At 40.5% G+C, this 20891-nt stretch overlaps 1 protein-coding gene across 8 annotated transcripts in view; it reads right to left on the reverse strand.

Moving 5' to 3' along the window:
* LOC123993210 (casein kinase I) overlaps positions 1-20608 on the reverse strand; it is a 35478-nt gene extending 14870 nt beyond the window's left edge. For 2 of the 8 annotated variants that reach the window (XM_046295101.1, XM_046295100.1), the window contains exons 1-5: positions 19809-20608; positions 19181-19287; positions 3757-3883; positions 3440-3538; positions 1014-1097 (exon numbers count right to left, since the gene is read on the reverse strand). In XM_046295101.1, the coding sequence (XP_046151057.1) occupies positions 1014-1097; positions 3440-3538; positions 3757-3883; positions 19181-19287; positions 19809-19931 (540 nt within the window). In that variant the 5' untranslated portion in view covers positions 19932-20608. The remainder of the gene's footprint in view (positions 1-1013; positions 1098-3439; positions 3539-3756; positions 3884-19180; positions 19288-19808) is intronic. The other 6 variants (XM_046295102.1, XM_046295104.1, XM_046295103.1 and 3 more) reach the window with 6 other exon arrangements.
* Between the last annotated feature and the right edge of the window lie 283 nt (positions 20609-20891).

The raw sequence follows: 20891 nt of genomic DNA on the forward strand, positions 1-20891 counted from the left end.
TTCTTTCACAGCGACTCCGACCGGGAGCCCCTGGTGCCAAGCTGCCCGCTCTACCTCTGCCCCCTCTACTCCTGCCTCCAGTGGTGTTCATATGCCACAGTTCATTACTGCAGGCATGACTTTGCCTCCGGGCCAAAAGGGCACAGCATGGGGGCGTCGTTGTGTTCTGTGTCGCATGACCTGCACCACTTGTTCAGTTTGCATCTGCTTTACATCAGAAAGAGACTGCTATGGGACATGGCACAGGTAGCAAAATATTGTGTAGAGGACTTCCAAAGGGTGTACTGTTTTTATTTATTTATTCTAATAATTTTATATATTTTTTGTGTGTGATAGAATTGCTTTTTGAGATGTAGTATATAGTTATAGGTAATTTCACCAATTCGGCCACTTGGGTACATTTGGACAACTTGTGTGGGAAACCTGGGTGACTTCATGCTAAATGTCATGTAGCTCACCCATTCCTGAAGTTATCAGTCTGAAACTTTGCACACCTACAGTTGCCCTCTTGTGTTATCCATCAAAATTATCTCCAGCATTCTATTCTAGTACATGTGAAAGATTATGCTACAACAATAAAAAACAGAAAACGTATGCTCTTTCTTTCTCTTTTCTTCCACCAGATCTACTGCGTTATATTCTCCTACATTCAATTAACATTTCCACAAACTTCAGAATGTTTCCATTCAAATAATACTAAGAATATGCATATCCTTGCCTCTGGGGCTGAGCTACAGGCAGTTAGATTAGGGTGTCTTCAGGCAGAAACTGAGAACAGGGGATGCAGCCATAAGAGGTTGATCTCTAGATCTGTTTAACATGTGTGTCTGGTGTAATGCCAATACAGTGGTCATAAAATATTGACCAAATCAAATAAAAAGTAGTAGTACTGCTTCTAAATGGTGTAAAAAAAAAAAATTTAAAAGGTAAAGTTTAAAAAGTTTAAAAAAATAAAAATAAAAATAAACAATAAGAATTTGGGGGAGTATTAAGAGGCGGTTGTGGTTTCAGACCTGGTTTAATCCTGAGAAAGATGGGTCCTGAGAAGAACTAACAGCCAAGCTTCTTTTCCTCTTCCCCACTGGAGATTCTAAACACTGAACAAACAATAGAGGGTGCAGTGCATCAAACAGGATAGCTGACAACCCCACAAGGCCAGCGCAGACAGGCAACACCAAGGCTCAGAAAAAGAACGGGAGGAGAGGTAGGAAAATGGGAGGGGGAGAGAAAGCCCAAGGCCATCCTTCGTCCACCAGCAAGTATATAAGCTAAAAATCCGAGAGGAGTCAGACGATGGGAGGACTTCCTAGAGGAGTCAAGCCTGGGCTTAGTTGCAAGCCAGTATTTAGGCTAAGCAGATGGGAGGGGGGTCCTGCAGAATATACAGCCCACACTGCCACACCAATTTCATTCAGAGGCGGAACTGAAGACAATATAACTGCAAAAACCCTAAGTTATTTTATCTTGCTAAAAAAAAGCAAACACTTATTTCAAAACCTGTTTCACGATTTTGACGTTGCAGTGGCTTTTTGATATTGCAGCATTTAACGCTAGCAGTGCCACACCAGTAGAAGTGCTTTTTACAATAATCATTAAACAAATTTGGAGTAACAGTCTGTCTGAGTACAGAACACAATATGCAGTTGACTTACTGGCACAACTAGGGTTAAAATAGGAGGCAAATAATTAAGGCCATTCCCTAAAATGGGCACTCATTTAACAATGTGTGAAAAAGCATTGTAAAAAAAATGGGGAAAAACGCAGCCACCCAACCCCACTACCTCCTTGAGATCTCACAGGAAGCAATGAATCAAATAATTGTTTAAAAAGTTTATCCTGATGGCTTGGAAACGGTGGAAACCTTCAGTAAGGAAGAGGGTAGAATACTTTGGAAAAGCCCAATCTGGCAATGAGCAGCTCTACAGCACAAAACAGAGGATAAGCGTGCAGTCAGAAAGGAGCATGAATTCATCTGCATGGGCTAGATTTAGCATAGCTGCAAGAGACGCATGACAGGACAGCCTTTGTGATAGTGGCTCTTAGATTCCAATAGAGCAGCCCAGGACAAAGCAACAAAACAAGCAATTAGTTTACAATGATGCCAAGCTGAGTATCACTCTCCAAACCATAGGGAAAAAACTATTGTTTGGCGAGGTGTACACTTGCAATCTATTAAAGAGTGTGTGGGAGGGGGGGGGGGGGGTTAAAGATGAACTATTGCTCTTCACTCTACTGTTAGTCAAATGTTAGATTTACATCAATGGCACTATGTCCAAATGAAGACTACTTCATAAACACACTAACTGAATGAAAGGCTTTTGGGTACAATAAGCACCATTGTAGAAGAGCAGGTTGGAAGCAGAATGCAGAGTGAGTTCAGGTGAAGAGAAAGGCATTTGATTTAAACATCAAGAGGATAGAGTGGGGTTCGCAAAAGCTACTGCTCTGCCATGTCTTCCCATCCATTGAGTTCAGTGCACATCCTACGCAAGACTTCTCGGGCTTGGGTGTCAGAGCTTGCAGTCCAAAAGGATTGTATGTGCACCTATATAAATGTTGGTGGAGTTTAGTAAAAAACCAAAAATAACAAGAAAATAAAAAAGTGACAATTTCATGTGTATGTAATAAATAAAAAAAGCTTGAGGCTGGCATTCACACAGACACACAATGGTAAACACTTATTCCAGACAGCACTGCCAGAAATGGTAATACAGGCTTCAACGCTCGAGTACCCAAAAGGTACTGCTTCGTTTTGATTAGACTAGCCTGTCGCTGACTGATAAGTTTATATCACATAACACTAACAACCTCCACAGTTCACGTGGACAGGTATGTGGTAAAACACACGCATTCCTGCTTTAACTTTGCCAAATGTTGCCTGTCTGCAAGGGCTCAAAATAGTAAGTTATTTAAAAACAAAATACAAATCAGGCAACTTGAATACAGTTGGTATATGAAAAAAGAATCACAAAAACGCCTTAATTATTTTCTGCAGGGGGGAAAAGAATAGTTGAGATTACACATCATGCAGAAGCCTTTTTTTTGGTTGTCTTACTAACACCTGTCTATGATCTGAAAGAGATCCACAACTATAAGAAACCTGATGGCTTGTATTACCTGGTCGTAAAAGCACCTTAATGTGTCTACCAAAACCATTCCATCCTTAACATGTGGACTAAACCAACCACAAACAATTAGCCTTAAAATGGCCATTACCAAGGACACGTAGCCTATTCAAAGAAAATAAATCACATGATTTGCCTCACTGAGGATTAGATTATCTACAAAAGAATACTTGGCACCACCAAAGCGTACAAAAACAAGATCATTTGGGCTACTTGTATCACTTCACACAACGTTGTATAAAACAAAGGCACTAACTAGGTCAGAGATTGTCAACATAATGCATCTCAGGACGGGGAAACTGCTGTAAGCTTACCTTGTTACAGTGACGGCCAATACCCATTAAAAAGTTGTCTGGCTTGATATCTCTGTGAATGAAGTTCTTTGTGTGCACATACTCGATTCTGCTGATCATCTGTGGAGCAAAAAACAGCAACCTCTCAATCAGTTAACGTAAGAACTTGAAAATGTTGTCTTGAAACTTTGGGTTTACTTTAAGATTTTTATTCATTCTCCCTTTTGCAGCAAGAAAATGTGTGTCTTGGGTTAAACTTAATAAAAAAAAATGTAAAAAGCAAATGGACAAAGGGGCCAAAGTGAAAGATAAGGAGCAATGATGAAACCAAGCCTTACTTGGTCTGCGAGCATTAGTACAGTTTTCATGGTGAAACGGCGCGAGCAGAAGTTGAAGAGGTCTTCCAGACTGGGTCCCAGCAGGTCCATCACTAGGACATTGTAGTCCTTTTCTTGGCCATACCACCTGCAAGACAGCACCAGCCACAATATTCATGCTAACCCATAACAAAAGTTTATTTGTATTTGTTTTACCTTTAACTAGGGAAGTCAGTTAAAGAACAAATTCTTATTTTCAATGACGGCCTAGGAACAGTGGGTTAACTGCCTGTTCAGGGGCAGAACAACAGATTTGTACCTTGTCAGCTCGGGGATTTGAACTTGCCACCTTCCGGTTACTAGTCCAATGCTCTAACCACTAGGACACCCTGCCGCCCCAGTTATGGAAACTGTACATAGTAGTTTATTAGGCCTACGCAACATAAAAAAGGTAATGCAATGTGTGGTCATAGGTCAATACCATAGCCAAACATTTTGTGGAGGGTGGAGTTTATATATATATATAGAGTTTAGCAATTAGATCTAACCAGTTGTTCCAGAAGCATAGCTTTATTCACAGATGACCAGCATTTTCTAGTTAGAGCATAGGGTTCATCATAACCCCATCACAACCCCTGAACAAGCATTTCGCTACACTCATTAACATCTGCTAACCATGTGTATGTGACAAATACATTTGATTTGATTTTAAACTCTTGTGAATTACAGAGGGAGGCTTAATGTATCATTAACAGGGTGGTTTCATTTCTCATGCGGGGCCTGGTGCTAGTTAACTTCTTGAGTGTAGGGGGCAGGATTTTCGTTTTTGGCAACAAAAAAAACACAAAAAAACATACCCATTTGAAACTGCCTATTTCTCAGGCCCAGAAACTAGAATATGCATATAATTGTCAGATTAGGATAGAAAACACTCTAGTTTTCAAAACTGTCAAAACAGAGTATAACAGAATTGATATTGCAGGCGAAAACATGAGGAAAATCAAACCAGGAAGTGACGTTTTTTCTGAACGCTCTCTATTCCATTGGATGCCTTGCCTCCATTTAAAGGGATATCAACCAGATTCATTTTCCTATGGCTTCCTCAAGGTGTTAGTTTCAGGCTTTAATTTTGAAAAATGAGCGAGAAAGAACTTTGCGTCAGTGGATAGCTGGGTGTTCGCAGAGTTTTGCTTGCGCAACAGAGTGGGGCAGCCAGTCTCTCCCTGGTCCTTCTGTAGCTCAGTTGGTAGAGCATGGCGCTTGTAACGCCAGGGTAGTGGGTTCGATTCCAGGGGCCACCCATACGTAAGATGTATGCACACATGACTGTAAGTCGCTTTGGATAAAAGCGTCTGCTAAATGGCATATATTATTATTATTATTATATTATTATTATTATTATTATATTATTATTATTATTATATATTATATTACTATTGAAAAAGCAACAGTCCCGGTTGATATACTATCGATTATATATTTTAAAAACAACCTGAGGATTGATTAGAAAAAAACGCTTGACATGTTTGTGGACATTACGGATAACTATTTGGAATTTGTCTGCGATGTCGTGACCGCTCGAGCCTGTGGATTTCTGAACATAATGCGCCAAACAAATGGAGGCATTTTGGATATAAAAATAATCTTTATGAAATAAAAGGAACATTTAACTGGGAGTCTCGTGTGTGCAAACATCCGAAGATCAAAGGTAAGCGATTTAATCTATTGCTTTTCTGAGTTTCGTGACCAATCTACTTGGCTGCTAGTGTTTGTAATATTTTGTCTACTAAGAGAGATGTTCTTACATAAACGCTTGTTATGCTTTCACCGAAAAGCTGTATTGAAATCTGACACACCAGGTGGATTAACAACAAGCTACGCTGTGTTTTGCTATATTGCACTTGTGATTTCATGAAAATTAAATATTTTTAGTAATTTAATTTGAATTTGGCACGCTGCAGTTCAGCAGGTGTTGATGAAAATGATCCCGCTAAAGGGATGGGTGCGTCAAGAAGTTAAAGAGTAATCAAATGTAATCCTCACAGCTCTGCCATTAGAGGTCAGGGGGATTCCCAACACCTCTCCAGTACACTGCCAGACCAGCAGCCGCCAGGCAACCATCTTGTCCAAGAATCCAAACGGAGGTATTGTAGGGGAACGACTATATGCACAAAAGTATGTGGACACCTCTTCAAATTAGTGGATTGGGTTATTTCAGCTACACCCGTTGCGTACAGGTGTATAAAAATCAAGCAGACAGTCATGCAATCTCAATAGACAAATATTACTTACTGAAGAGCTCAGTGTCTTTCAACATGGCACCATCATAGGATGCCACCTTTCCAACAAGTCAGTTTGTCAAATTTCTGCCCTGCTCAACTGTAAGTGCTGTTATTGTGAAGTGGAAACGTCTAGGAGCAACAACAGCTCAGCCGAACAGTGTTAAGCCACAAAAGGTCACAGAACAGGACCACGTAAAGCACGTAGAAATCGTCTGTCCTTGGTAGCAACACTCACTACAGCGTTCCAAACTGCCTCTGAAAGCAACGCCAGCACTAGAAGTTTGTTGGAAGTTTCACGAAATGAGTTGCCATGGCAGAGCAGCCCCACACAAGCCTAAGATCACCATACACAATGCCAAACATCGGCTGGAGTGGCATAAAACTTGCCGCCATTGGACTGTGAAGCAGTGGAAACGTGTTCTCTGGAGTGATGAATCACACGTCACCATCTGGCAGCCCAACAGACGAATCTGGGTTTGGCAGATGCCAGGAAAACACTTCCTGCATAGTGCAAAGCACAAAGTTTTGGGTTGGAGGAATAATGGTCTGGGGCTGTTTTTCATGGTTCGAGCTAGGCCCCTTAGTTCCAGTGAAGGGAAATCTTTACAGGACAGCCTACATTGACATTCTAACCAGTGGTTCCCAAACTTGTTTTTTTCTCTTTAAACATTCAACCTCCAGCTGCGTACCCCCTCTAGCACCAGGGTCAGTGCACTCAAATGTTTTCTTTTTGTTGCCATCGTAAGCCTGCAACACACACACTACACAGTTAAACATAAGAGTAAGAGTCCACAGTCTGTGCCTGTATTTCGTTTTCATGCTAGTGAGGGCTGAGAATCCACTCACATAGGTACGCGGTTGCAAAGGGCATCAGTGTCTTATCTAGGATAGGGGGCAGCATTTGGAATTTTGGATGAAAAGCATGCCCAAATTCAACTGCCTGCTACTCATCCCCAGAAGATATGCATATTATTAGAAGATTTGGATAGAAAACACTGGAGTTTCTAAAACTGTTTGAATCATGTCTGTGTATAACAGAACCTATGTAGCAGACAAAACCATTCTGATTTTTAAAAGTTTTTATTTTTTAGGTCACCCTGTTTTCATTGAGTTTTCATTGGGAATCCAGATGTCTAAGGGACTTGCTTGCAGTTCCTGCCGCTTCCAATGGATGTCACCAGTCTTTAGAAATTGGTTGAGGTTATTTCATTGTGTAATGAAGTACGGCAATCTTGAAAGTGTAATGTGTACTGTTTGATAGAGGCGCAAGACCAGAAAGCATGCTTGAGTTTGTAGTCTTCCTGTATTGAACACAGATCATCCAGTCTTCAATTTTATCGATTATTTACGTTTAAAAATACCTAAAGTTGTATTACAAAAGTAGTTTGAAATGTTTTGGCAAAGTTTACAGGTAACTTTTGAGATTTTTTTGTAGTGACGTTGGTCAAGTTGGAACATGTGTTTTTCTGGATCAAACCGCCAAATAAATGAACATTTTGGATATATATGGACGGAATTAATCAAACAAAAGGACCATTTGTGAGGTTTATGGGACATATTGGAGTGCCAACAAAAGAAGCTCGTCAAAGGCATGATTTATATTTTTCTGCATTTTGTGTCGCGCCTGCAGGGTTGAAATGTTATTTTGTTTACTATGGTACTATACTCACAGAATAGCATTGTTTTCTTTCGCCGAAAAGCCTTTTCGAAATCTGACATGTTGGCTGGATTCACAACGCGTGTAGCTTTAATTTGGTATCTATCTTACATGTGTGATTTCATGAAAGTTAGATTTTTATATGAATTTTTGAATTTGGCGCTCTGCATTTTCTCTGGTTGTTGGCCAAGTGGGACGCTAGCGTCCCACATATCCCAGAGGTTAACAGCGTGATTTGCCATGGCAGGATACTCTGAGCGTAGCCCAATCCAGAAATCTAGCAGTGGCTTCTGATTCAATTCAATTTTCACAGAACCGCTTCTTGCAATTTCGATGAGGCTCTCTTGTTCAGATATCAGTAAGTGGACTGGAGGGAGGGCATGATTATCCGTTCCGGGAAAGTAAATGCGTAATTGAGCACAACTCACTCAGGTGCTTCGCTTTATCACATTTGACATAGTCAGTAAAGCTTGAGTTCATTTGCAAAAAAAATTACTTTTTTAAAATATCATATAATGGAAAGACCTGTGTGTTGTCCTTGTTAATGCAGACAGAAAAGAGCTCCAACTTATTAATCATAACCTCAATTTTGTCCCGCACATTGAATATAGTTGGAAAGTCCCTGTAACCAACGTTAGCAAAGCTGCCGTGACCAACGTTAGCAAAGCTGCCGTGACCAACGTTAGCAAAGCTGCCGTGACCCCCGCTGTCACGTCAACAGCCTTGGAGTCAAGTGCTGCTGTCTGAGGAGAAGAGGCAGCTGAAAATAAAGAAACATTGCATACTTCATTTGCGAAAGAAAGACCTTTCATCAAATTTGGGCTGCTAATCAGAATACACCACAAAAATGGAGTTGACATTAATCCCACATACGACAATGATGTGCGGAGATGATCAGTCAAATTGCTGACATAAGAGAGCCTGTCAGCGAAGTTGAAAGCCGCAAAGTATCTTGCCGATCTAATAAATGGAGACACTAATATATCCAACACCAAATGCGAGAGGAGGATGGAGGGTCATGGATGAAGAAGTGCATCTCCTTCAGGGCAGATGGTGCCTCCGTGAGCATGGGCCACTGTGGGGGAGTGATTTCCCACCTGCAGAGAGGCAGGGGGCATATAATACCAATCCACTGTATGCAACAGAATGTATTAGTTACAAACCTATGATTTTGTTTTATTTGCTAGCAGAGAATGCTAAATACTGTGTGTGCGCGCTCTAAGTGTTGGAAAGGTAAATACCACATAATTATTGTTTTCTGTTGACACAAGAGACAGGGGGGAAGACTGAATTGTTTGGACGATTGTTCTGACTTTCACAGGCTAGAGCTGGCAATACTGACCATTCAGAAGAAAGAGCCAATGGTGTCTGTCGTGTACAATCTTCTGAAGTGATAAGTCTTCTATCAGATTTAGCTGTAATTCCAAACAGGGAACTCTTTATGTTTTTGGTCAAGAGCTCAGTGTGGATATTTACACACCATCTAGCAACAAGGGAACTCCCTGGATCCCCCATGCCCACAAAGTGTTCCTGTGGCATGGACAAGACAAGGACCGTGTCTTGTTTGAGGAGTGATCCTCACCCTGTAAAGGAATGACCTGAACCTCCCCAAGCCACATCTGAGTTGAGGAAGACAGTGACCAGACTGGAAGCACTAAAGCTTAGGGCAAAGGCAGGAGGCATGCTGGAGAAGATCCAGATCATGCTTGCTCAGCAGCAGGGTGATGAGAGGAGATTCCAGGTGTGCTAGGATGAGAGCTTGTTAGGATGTAAGAGAAATCAATTATTCAAATTGATGATTGAGACAGATTCTCAGTGTGAGAATCAATGTATTCGTTGCCCAAATAGACAAGAGTTGAGGTTAAGGAGGGAAATGCAGTGGAGGGGTCTTTAAAAAAAATATATGGGAGAGAGACATACATTTCATGGTGTTGGTATGTGTGCGTGTATCTGTGTGTGTTATTCCTGTTAAAGGGAATAAGACTGAAGGGGAATCTAAAAGGCTTCACAGACCTCACCAATCCCCAGCTGAAGCAGCACAGAGGCGGCCATCAACATCAGCGTGGATGATCTCAAAGCCAGGTTTGGTGGTTTGCTTAAGGACGAGGGTGTCCAGACCCCAGTTGAGTCTTTCAGAGTGCTAAACCCTGACACATGGCCAGAAGACCCGGCCAGCCTTCTTACCTTTGGCAATCGTGTCGCAGACCTGATGAGGCATTTCAAGGAGCCTCTAGAAAAGGTAAGAATTTATTTGACACTGCATTGCCATATGAGACAATGTTATGTTTGCATATTTGCAAACTCACTTGCTCTGTTCAATCCTGCCGATCGGGTTGCAACATGGCTCCGAAAATCCTGGTCAGCCGCAATTGCAAGGACAAATCCTACAAAGTGTTTGAGCTAGTAATGTATGAATATTTATCTTAAATTCACAATTACATAGCCAATGTATATATATATATATATATATATATATACATTCGCTATGTAATTGCGAATTTATAGAACAACTTTAGATTTCACCCATCTCATTCTCGAATGGTTTAGACTGTTTGGAAGTTATTTTCCTCCTGCTTTGACCTAGAAAAAGCAATTGCTGTTCCCGTTATGAAATTATCAACTTAACCCAGTATTTCAAAAAATGACCATATACACTGATTGTTTAACCTCTTCAGACTCTAGGGGCCGTATTTCCTTTTTGGATAAGACGTGCCCCTTTTAAGCGCAATATTTTGTCACGAAAAGATGCTCGACTATGCATGGAATTGATAGCTTTGGAAAGAAAACACTCTGACGTTTCCAGAACTGCAAAGATTTTCACTGTGAGTGCCCTCGAACAAAAGCTTCAAGCAAAACCAAGATGCTTCTGCAACCAGGAAATGAACAGGATTTCTGAGGCTACGTTTTGCATTCTCTCCTTATATGGCTGTGAAAGCGACAGGAATGAGCCTACCCTTTCTATCGTTTCCCCAAGGGGTCTGGAGCATTGTGACGTATTTGCAGGCATATCATTGGAAGATTGACCATAATAGACTACATTTGCCAAGTGTCCGCACGGTGTCCTGCGTGGAAATTGGTGCGCAAAACTCAGCTGCTGGTATTTTTCCATGGGATTCTGAGAAAACCATGCTTCCAAACGGCATATCAATGAAGAGATATTTGACACCTTGAGGATTGATTCAAACAACGTTTGCCATGTTTCGGTCGATATTAAGAAGTTAATTCGGAAAAAAGTTCGACGTTTAGGTGACTGAATTTTCGGTTTGTTAGCCAAATGTGTAGTAACAAAACGGAGCGATTTGTCCTACACAAAGAATCTTTCAGGAAAAACTGGACATCTGCTATGTAACTGAGAGTCTCCTCATTGAAACATCTGAAGTTCTTCAAAGGTAAATTATTTTATTTGATTCCTTTGCTGGTTTTTGTGAATATGTTGCGTGCCAAATGCTATGCTACATGCAAAGCTAGCCATCAACACTCTTACACAAATGATTAATTTTCTATGGTTCAAAAGCATATTTTGAAAATCTGAGATAACAGTGTTAAGAAAATGCTAAGCTTGAGAGCAGGCATATTTATTTCATTTCATTTGCGATTTTTAGAAATCGTTAACGTTGCGTTATGGTAATGAGCTTGAGGCTGTAGTCACGATACCGGATCCGGGATGGCTCGGCGCAAGAGGTTAAGGCAAAACAAACAAAACTATTGCTGATGGTGAAACAGAACATTTAAAATCAAATCTAATGTAGCCTAAAAGTTAACAGCGCATTTGATTACAATAACCAAGCAAATGCCAGTTGCGATTCCAATAATAAGGTTACCCCTTACTTTTTCGAACATTCTGTTAAAAATCGTGCAACATTTCAGCGTCCTGCTACTCATGCCAGGAATATAGTATATGCATATGATTAGTATGTGTGGATAGAAAACACTGACGTTTCTAAAACTGGTTAAATCACGGCTGTGACTATAACAGAGCCTGTGTTTCATCGAAAAGCGCAAGAAATACTGATCACTGAAAACTGGAAAAAGTATCAATGCGCCACTTGCATGTATCGTCTATGGGAAACCAAATTACATGGGGGTGAGGTTGCAAGTCCTACAGTTTCCACACGACGTCAGCAGTCTTGTCAATTGCCTGGGCTTTGTTTCTTGGTCAAACGAGTAAGAGAGAGCCCATTCCTTCCGGTCTCCGACAGGATGTTTTGGAGGAGAAATTTTCGACCATGAGTTCAAGACGTGGAGCTATTGAATACACATCGCCCCGTGATCAATTTGATAGATTATTAACGTTTACTAATACCTAAAGTTGGATTACAAAAGTATTTCGAAGTGTTTTGTGAAAGTTTATCGTCGACTTTAATTTTTTTAAATGACGTTGCGTTTTAAAGCTCTGTTTTTTCCTGGATCACACACTTTTCATAGATCGATATTTAGGGTGTAGATGGACCGATTTAATCGAAAAAAAGACCCAATAGTGATGTTTATGGGACATCTAGGAGTGCCAACAAAGAAGATCGTCAAATGTAATGATTGTTTTATATTTTATTTCTGCGTTTTGTGTAGCGCCGGCTATGCTAATTATTTTGTTTACGTCCCCTTCAGGTATTTCGGGGTGTTGCATGCTATCAGATAACAGCTTCTCATGCTTTCGCCGAAAAGCATTTTAAAAATCTGACTTGTTGGCTGGTTTCACAACGAGTGTAGCTTTAATTCAGTACCCTGCATGTGTGTTTTAATGAACGTTTGAGTTTTAACGAGTGCAATTACCATTTAGAGTAGCGCATTTGCATTTCCAGATGGGGCGCCTGCGTGTCGGGTGGGCTTAAGAAGTTAAGCCATTAAACATTTGAATGCTGAAGGTGACATGCGGCCTACCACTCGTTTGATCAGCGCACGAAGCCGCTCACTCTTCTACTAGGCTACTGATATTGCCTGGGTTGTTCAGCATGCAAAATGACTTGATCAATGACTCACAGTTACAAGCCTAGTTCGACACTTAAGGAGAGGACGCATCAGTTGTCACAAAACACAAGGTAAATTTGGGAAGGTAGAAAGTAAAAACATGAGGGGGGGGGGGTGGAGTGAATCGGCGATTCGTAATTTTTTTAAATTACCATTTCCGGACCGATGCGTGCTACATCCATCTTACAAATTTGAACCGGGAACTGATGCCAATCAGTGAATCGTTACATCCCTATTATCTGGCAGGAAAAAACATCTGCATTACATCAATCAGTGGGTACATTGTTCAGCAAACTACCATCACGTGCACTACAAAAACACAGCTAAATAACCTCTTACTGGTGAGAACTGGAATTAAAAAGGGTAACTACACCCCAAAATCCAAATTTCTCACGTTCTTCACAGACCTCAAGTTGTCTCCTGATGTGGTTTAAGCATTTTTGCAGACTTAGAAAAACAACTTAGATGCTATAAAAATAAACGTAGATTGAGAGCGAAAACCTGAACGGGGTAAACGGAAACCTGAGCAAGCGGAATTTAAGGAATAACTAACAGTCAAGCTAAAAAATAAAACCGATTAGGGCCCTGCAAGAGTCCACACTGCCATTTTTCTGCTCTGACAGATCTTTTGGAATTAGCTGAGGCAGGGCTTGACAATAATATTTTTAGCCACTTGTCCTTAGGACAAGTAGGGATGATTTTTCACTTGTCCAACAATTAAAAATGGACTACTAACAACTTTGACATTGTAGGATTTCCAGACACCTCTTTAGAAAATAAAATGCATTAGCCCTACTATCTTTTTTTACCATAGAGCATCAGACAAAAACAGGCTAAACTCTGCCTATTGGCTTCATATATATATATATATATATATATATATATATATATATATATACACACGTAGTTAAATTCAACAAAGCCCTTTAAGGATCTCCTGGAGGATAGTTGGCCTCCCTTGGTGGCCTATTGAATATTGCAACATCGAAATCAAATACATTTTATGTCTTCATAAAATAGTTCAAAAACAGACCATTGGACAGTTCTGGGACAACAGATGCAAAATTCATACAACCACTGCACCTAATTATTATATATATTTTTTAATTACCATTGAAGTTGATGTAACAGACTATTTAGCTTAAAATGTTGCTAAAAAATATATATTTTCACATTATAAGCTCAATGTGCATATGGCTGTAGGCTATGCGGGAATGTTCCAAAATGCAATAAGCTTAAAACACCTTTTTCAAAGTTGTACTGCACGCACGATCAGGTACATGAAAGATTAAAATTAAGAAAGGGGACTTACGACTAGGACTATGCCTTTGGCTGCTGAATAATGAAAAAAAAAATAAAATTAAAACTAATATAGCATGAGAAAGACTGCATAAGGCCTAAATGTTTATATAATAATTCCCTCAACACATCTATAGTCTTATCTTGGCTACTTAGAAACAAGGTAATACAGTCTTCATAAAATGACAAATGGTCCAAGTTTTAAACAATTAAGTTAATGGTTAAATAGTTTCAAAATGGTGACCGCCTCCGCTCAGATTCAAAGTGGGTGATGTGCTATGCGCGACAGGCACCGACAGTCCCTCACTCGCCGGTCTTGTGACCATCTGAACAACCCATGCCTTCAGTATGTCGACAGAATCAAGCATTTAGACGTTAATGTTAATCATCCTTCATTATTGGTTGTCAAACATGATTGCCGTTTATAGCCTATATTTGGTCTCATTTTTGGCCACATTTTCTTGTGCCCTCCCCTATGTCAGCATTGGTTTGGACATGAGGCTGTAGCCAATATGCATATCATCTACACTTTGACATATAGGCATTATTTATGTACACGAAAAATGTATTTGAATATTAATCCAATATTGGCCTCTCTGATACAATTAATTCTTATAGTAATAATAGGTTGATGTAATTTTTTTGTACTTCATTTGGACAATACAAATCTATATTTCTTGTTTCTTTCACTTGTTCCAGCCAAAAGGACAAGCATTAATGTCGAGCAAGTGTGAGTGTGTTGTAAGTGTGTTGGTCAACAGCACGATTTCAAAAGACCACCATGATGGCAGCAGAGCAAATGTACCTTGAATAAAGCAAACAGTTCCAAACTCTGCACTTCAAAACCCTTATACACCCCCCTGGACACAGCCTCCCAAGCACATGAGTAACAGCCAACATCTGGCTGCCAAAAAGTATGGTGATAAAATGTGGTAGGCCTATGCAAAGCTCTAGAGGTGGGTAAGATCAACAATTCCATGTTGGAATATTCCAGGTCATAGACAATTCAGATACAGAACAATTTAAAACATGACAATCTTCAGAACAGAAAACAGGAAAAACTCAATATGCTGATAAACCATGTACCTTGACATGCTGAAGGTGTGCTGCTACATATAGGCAACATGGAGAAAGACAGAGAAAAAAAGACAATACAAAGAACCATGGCAGACAACTCTTTACTCAAACCATATAAAATAGTACAGACAATGTGTATGTCATCTAGGCTACACATTAAACTACAGTCAATTAGAGTCCAGGCACAAAAAGCAATCCTCTAGTTGAATACTGTTCATAAAAACTGCTCAGACAAACATATTACAGGAAACTACAGGCCTCAGACAAATTTCCTCTTTTAGGGAGGCCAACAGCTTGTTGCTCAAAAACAAAAACAAGAGAAATAAGGGCATAATATCAGTAGATACCCAAGCTTAAGAGACCCAATCCAACATGTAACTACAAAAAGGGACTCAATTATGGAAAGAAACAGATGGGCCCTGTATTTTTTGAAGGTGGAATTAATAAAAGAGCAAGGTTTCAATCTCAATGGACCCAAGAGAGAATGCACAAGCACAAGACTTCCCTTTCTGTTGATTATAACACAGCCATACAATTGCAACAGACAGTGTGGGGTAGGTGGGGCTTGTTCAGCAGGTTCTTCTGGCTTTGAAAAAGTTGAGTTCTTGTAATCTCCCTGCTTGGTCCTACAGTAACAACCTTTCCAAAATTCTAACACAGCTAAATTCAAAATAGCACTTTACAACATGTGACACTACTCACTTGGCCTCAAATTCTATACTGCCCTGCACATTAATGCAAGATTAATAAAAATGTAACAAGTATTCTTTAAATGCCTGTGTCCCAGTCTCTGCTAGAGGGACCAGCTGATCACCACTGCTTTCATTCATGCAAATTCAAAATCCTCCCCCTTTACCTGCCAACAGTCAAGGGCTCCATGACTGGAGTTACCTAACAAAACAGGTCTACATGGTATGTAGCTACCACAGAGTGCAGCTCTAGAGTCCAGGTTACCAATAAGCCACCATGCCAAGGTCCACACTTAACCAGCATGGCTACCACAGCATTCTGCAGAAATACACCATCCTATCTGGTTTGCGCTTAGTGGGACTATGATTTGTTTTTCAACAGGACAATGACCCAACACACCTCCAGGCTGTGTAATGGCTATTTGACCAAGAAGGAGAGAAGGAGTGCTGCATCAGATGACCTGGACTCCACAGTCACCCAACCACAACCCATTTGAGATGGTTTGGGATGAGTTGGACCACAGAGTGAAGGAAAAGCAGCTAACAAGTTCTCAGCATATGTGGGAACTCCCAACACCGTTGAAAAAGCATTCCTCATGAAGCTGGTTGAGAGAATGCAATGAGTGTGCAAAGCTGTCATCAAGACAAACGGTGGCTACTCTCAAGAACCTCAAATATATTTTTATTTGTTGAACACTTTTTTGGTTACATGATTCCTTGTATTATTTCAGTTGAGGTCTTCACTATCATTTCTACAATGTAGAAAATAGTCAAAAATAAAGAACCCGGAGCTGATTGGAGTCTCCCCTTTCGAAATTGGTGACAGTTTGCAGAGCCAACTGTTCAGTCTAGACAGTCGGTTGTTAGAAGATATTGTCGGAATTAGGGCTGCGACAGAGTTCAGGCAACTGCCGCCAATCTTGTGTGTCATAGAGCGAAACAAACATTGTTGTGCCCGTGAGAGTAATCTTCCAATGGTGGTTTGTTTGTTTCTCAAATAGTTATGAATGTTGTAAAGCAGTGGTTGCCAACCTTTTATGAGTCAAGATGTAAGCTGAGATCTACCACCCAGATTTTTTTTATACATTACTTTAAAAAATGGAAGTCTATGCACCTTTGGTAAAAAGAGTTATGCAGCAGTGAGGTTTGTGCAGTAGGTCAGTAGTTCCCAACCAGGGGTACTAGGACCCCTGGGAGTAGTTATCCACAGGGGGTATTTGAGAAGACTCATGAGACCATAGGCCTACTGGTAAAATGCACATGATTGGGTAATTCAGGGGTACTCCGGGTAAAGCAAAATTCAGTTGGTGGTACATCAACCGAATAAGGTTTGGGAACCACGACAGTAGGCTATAGGCCCAATACATTATCACTGCATATTGGCTATGCATGAATCGCCCTGCCAATGTTGTTCTTCTCAGACCATTTTGAAATTATATTGCTACATGAGGTATAATTATCACACCGTTAAAAGGTCATTTGTTATATTACTTGTGAAGCACAGCTGAGTGAGCATAATACCTCACTTTTATTTTATATATATATATATATTTATTTTACAAGAAACGGTAAGTCTCTAGCATACACACATTGGGAGCTATTTAATACTCAAAATGAAATCCCCATGTGCTGCACGGGAGCATCAATCTCTAAAAAAATATTTTTAGGTGGACAGGCGGTTATTTGAGACTTTACAGTATACTAACACACAGATGGCATTTGGAAACATTTCCAGTGGACTTTATCTGTTGGTCTTTTTTTTTTTTACTAAAGTGAAAGTTGCTTGCACAAACTCACTAGGCAGTAATAGAATGGAATTATTTTCATGTCAATAACTTGGCTCACCACCACATAAAACCTGAGGTCAATTAAGTGGTGCCAGTTCTCCAGAATGTTTGCAGAACCCTCAGGCGAGTTCCATAACAGGAATTGCCCCAAGCGAAGAACTAGACAGGTGCACCAGCCACATGCTGATGATGTACCTGAAAAAACAACCGACTAGGACTGTACAGAGGAAGCGTGAAGCACCCTCTTGTACAACCCCCTTTCTTATTTATCCAGGCAGTCCAAAGGGTACACCACCACAAAGCAAACCTGCCCACAAAGGCTTTGATTAAACTGCATAACCAAGGAAGTAAGCTGTGAAACTAGCCTGCATACTTATTGCACTAGTATCTAAGGGCGTTAGCATGTCCTATTCTGAAATTCTCTTTACCTTATTGCTTAATCACCAAAGCTGTCTTGCTCATTTAGGGCAGTGTTCCCTTACTCATTACAAGGTTAATACCCAGGGCAGGAACCTGGAGAGGATAGCAGATACAAATTGTGTGGCAAAATGTCTACTGCACATGTTTCAGTAGTGCATAAATAGTTAGAAGCCCCTACATCCCTATGGAATGGCGTGAGTTCACGTGGGAGAAATTTGATCCAGAAGGCTCATGGCAGGGCCAGTAGTCCCATCTTACTTCCATTAAATCATTGAAGCAGCAGAGCCTAATGACCAGCTTGACCATCACCACTGTGACAGTCCAGCTTAAATCAGAGCATTAACTATTCAGCATTAAATAGCATTGACTGCCATTACTCGCATATCAAAACAAATAGGTACAAAACTTAAACGTGATTGTGTATTTGTTCAGAAGCTTTAACGGCTTAATTAATTCACACATTAGTAATAGTATCCTTATGTCATTTTCCAAGTCAAATGCAAACAAGTGGTGTATTTTCTCACAACACCCTAAATTCACATAATAAATGACAACTAAACAAAATACATAACACGTTTCACTGATAGTAACGTTACTCATCCTTTCAACATATTTATTATAAAATATGGTTCCCAACTCAGTTCTACTGTTTAAAAAGTGCACATCCAGTTTACAGCCAGCCTCGATTCTAAATTCAGTGTCTGTGAACCAAGTCATTTACCAAAGTCTCACTCTTCAATGGCCTTGTAAACGACAAAACCTAAAATAAAATACTTAAAGGTGTTTGACGTTATGAAGTCACCTTGAGGAGACAAAACCACTAGGCCCAGATAGTTGTTTTCGCAAGCGCTGAGCCGCCATTTTCTAACAGGGTAGGAAGACATGTTGGAACAAACAAAAGAGGAGCGGCCATTTCCAACCACGAATTTTTGATTGCATGATCATTTCTTAAAAGCTGAAACAGTGAACAACCCTACATGGTTCATGGCGGATGTTGCGTTCGAATAATCTTGACGGTAAAAAGTAAATGTGCAACGTTTCCATAAGCCAAGACCAAGGAAAATAATGAAGCCAATGAGATGAAAGCACTGCCAGCTAACGTTAGTTATACGAGCTAGCTTGTAGCGCCAGCTGGCATATGGTAAAGTAAACTAGAAATGTGTTTGCAGGCAAGATGTAACTTTGTACAAATGTTAGACAAATATGACTCATTTTCACATACATCTCAAATATTAAACTGTGTTCAAAATACATTTACGTGTATATTACCTTATGTGTGGGATTCCAACTCCTCCTTGTAAGATTTTGTACAGTTTGCTTTCATATAACAACTGTGGGTGTCTGGCTTTCTGAGATTCCAATTTTACAGCTACCTCCTGCAATACAAAATGATCAGTTATGTAGCTTAGTACAATCTATCCAAGTTACTTTCCAGTAGCCTAATTGGCAAACCAATGTATTAATGCCATCCTAGTTTACTATGCTAAAATAACGTCATTTACACGGTTTGCTGTAACCAATATCTACTATCTTAGATGACAGTTGGCTAGCTAGGCTAACGTAGCTAGCATTCAGCATCGTTTAACAACATTTCAACAAGGCAAGTTGAAGCTAGCTAAACAATCTACTGGGATGTATTCATACGGCCAATTCTGTTGCAAAACGTTTATTCCAAACGGAAAACTTTTGCAACGAAAACTAGATTTTCTAATGGACAAATACACAATTACTCCCCGTTTCGGTTGGTTCTTAAAACGGTAAACCTTTTCCGTACGAATATACCCCTGTTAAATCTCGGTGAGTCAGCTAGGCTGTTGATTGACAGAGCTAAACGGTTAGCTAGTTAACATTAACAGTTACCCACTTGGTCAAATGTATATTTTAATGTTTTTTTTACCTCTCCATTTGTGATGTTGATCGCCAGGTATATGTCACCAAATGACCCAGATCCAATTTTTCTGACAAGCTTGTATTTCCCACCGACAATAAATTCGGCTTTAGAGCCGCTGCTGCTTGCCATATCCTCAAAATCACGAGCAACTCCTGATCAGTTTAAAATAGGATTTTCTGGGACTGCGCCGTCGGTTTCCCTTCTCGGCCAGCTCGTTATCAGAACATACACAGAAGTCCTGGCTGCTCGTGGGCGATGTACTTGAAACAATGTAACGTTAGCCAGCTAGCTAGAACAGTGGTTATTTTCAGGGGTTATTCGCTAGCTAGCTAGTAAAAAATCTTGGAAAAAATAAAACCAACACATCACGAAAAAGGGAACACGATTCTTCTGAAAACACTCCTAACGTGCCTAATATGTCCGTCGCCCAGTGCCTCGGGGAAGCTAGCTAACGTTAGCACACCAGTGGAACTGCGAAATTCCGTTCGATCTGTTTGAACCACCTCCGCAAGAGGGGCAATATTCTTCTTGTTTGTCAAATTTCCGAAGCTACCTACAATTTGGATGCGATTCTCCTTTCTTCGTATAATATTTCAGGACAATCAAGGGTCGCTGCTTTCCTTCAAAGCGCAACCCAATCACTCCGCCATCTTCTTGTCACTACTTTTGATTCCACCGTCCGTCTCGAGGTGATTAGCTAGCTAGCTTCTGGGAGCGAGCGCAGAGACGAACGTTGACGTAAACGGGTTAGTTCTTCTTCTTTAGGGGGATCAGATTGGCGGATCGCATCCAGCTTTTAGGTGCTTACACCGCCACCTACTGTACTGGACTGTGAGGCTAGTCACGGCGCACCTTACCTATGTACATAACATTCCGGTAAAAACAAAACTGGGAAAAAAGAAAAGTACCCTGCCAACCATTAGCCATCAGTAAAAAAAAAGAACGCCCCATTCCACTAATTATCCCATTCTAATGTTACTCCAGGCCAACCGGTCTGGGAGGACAGAACACTACCACTCAACACCCCCTGCAGCTCTTCTGCAGTAAAACCTCACAGTCCCAAGTACTTCTCTGCAGGTACCACCACAC

This window comes from Oncorhynchus gorbuscha, linkage group LG13, assembly GCF_021184085.1.
Source record: "Oncorhynchus gorbuscha isolate QuinsamMale2020 ecotype Even-year linkage group LG13, OgorEven_v1.0, whole genome shotgun sequence".
In the NCBI taxonomy this organism is placed as follows: Eukaryota; Metazoa; Chordata; class Actinopteri; order Salmoniformes; family Salmonidae; genus Oncorhynchus; species Oncorhynchus gorbuscha.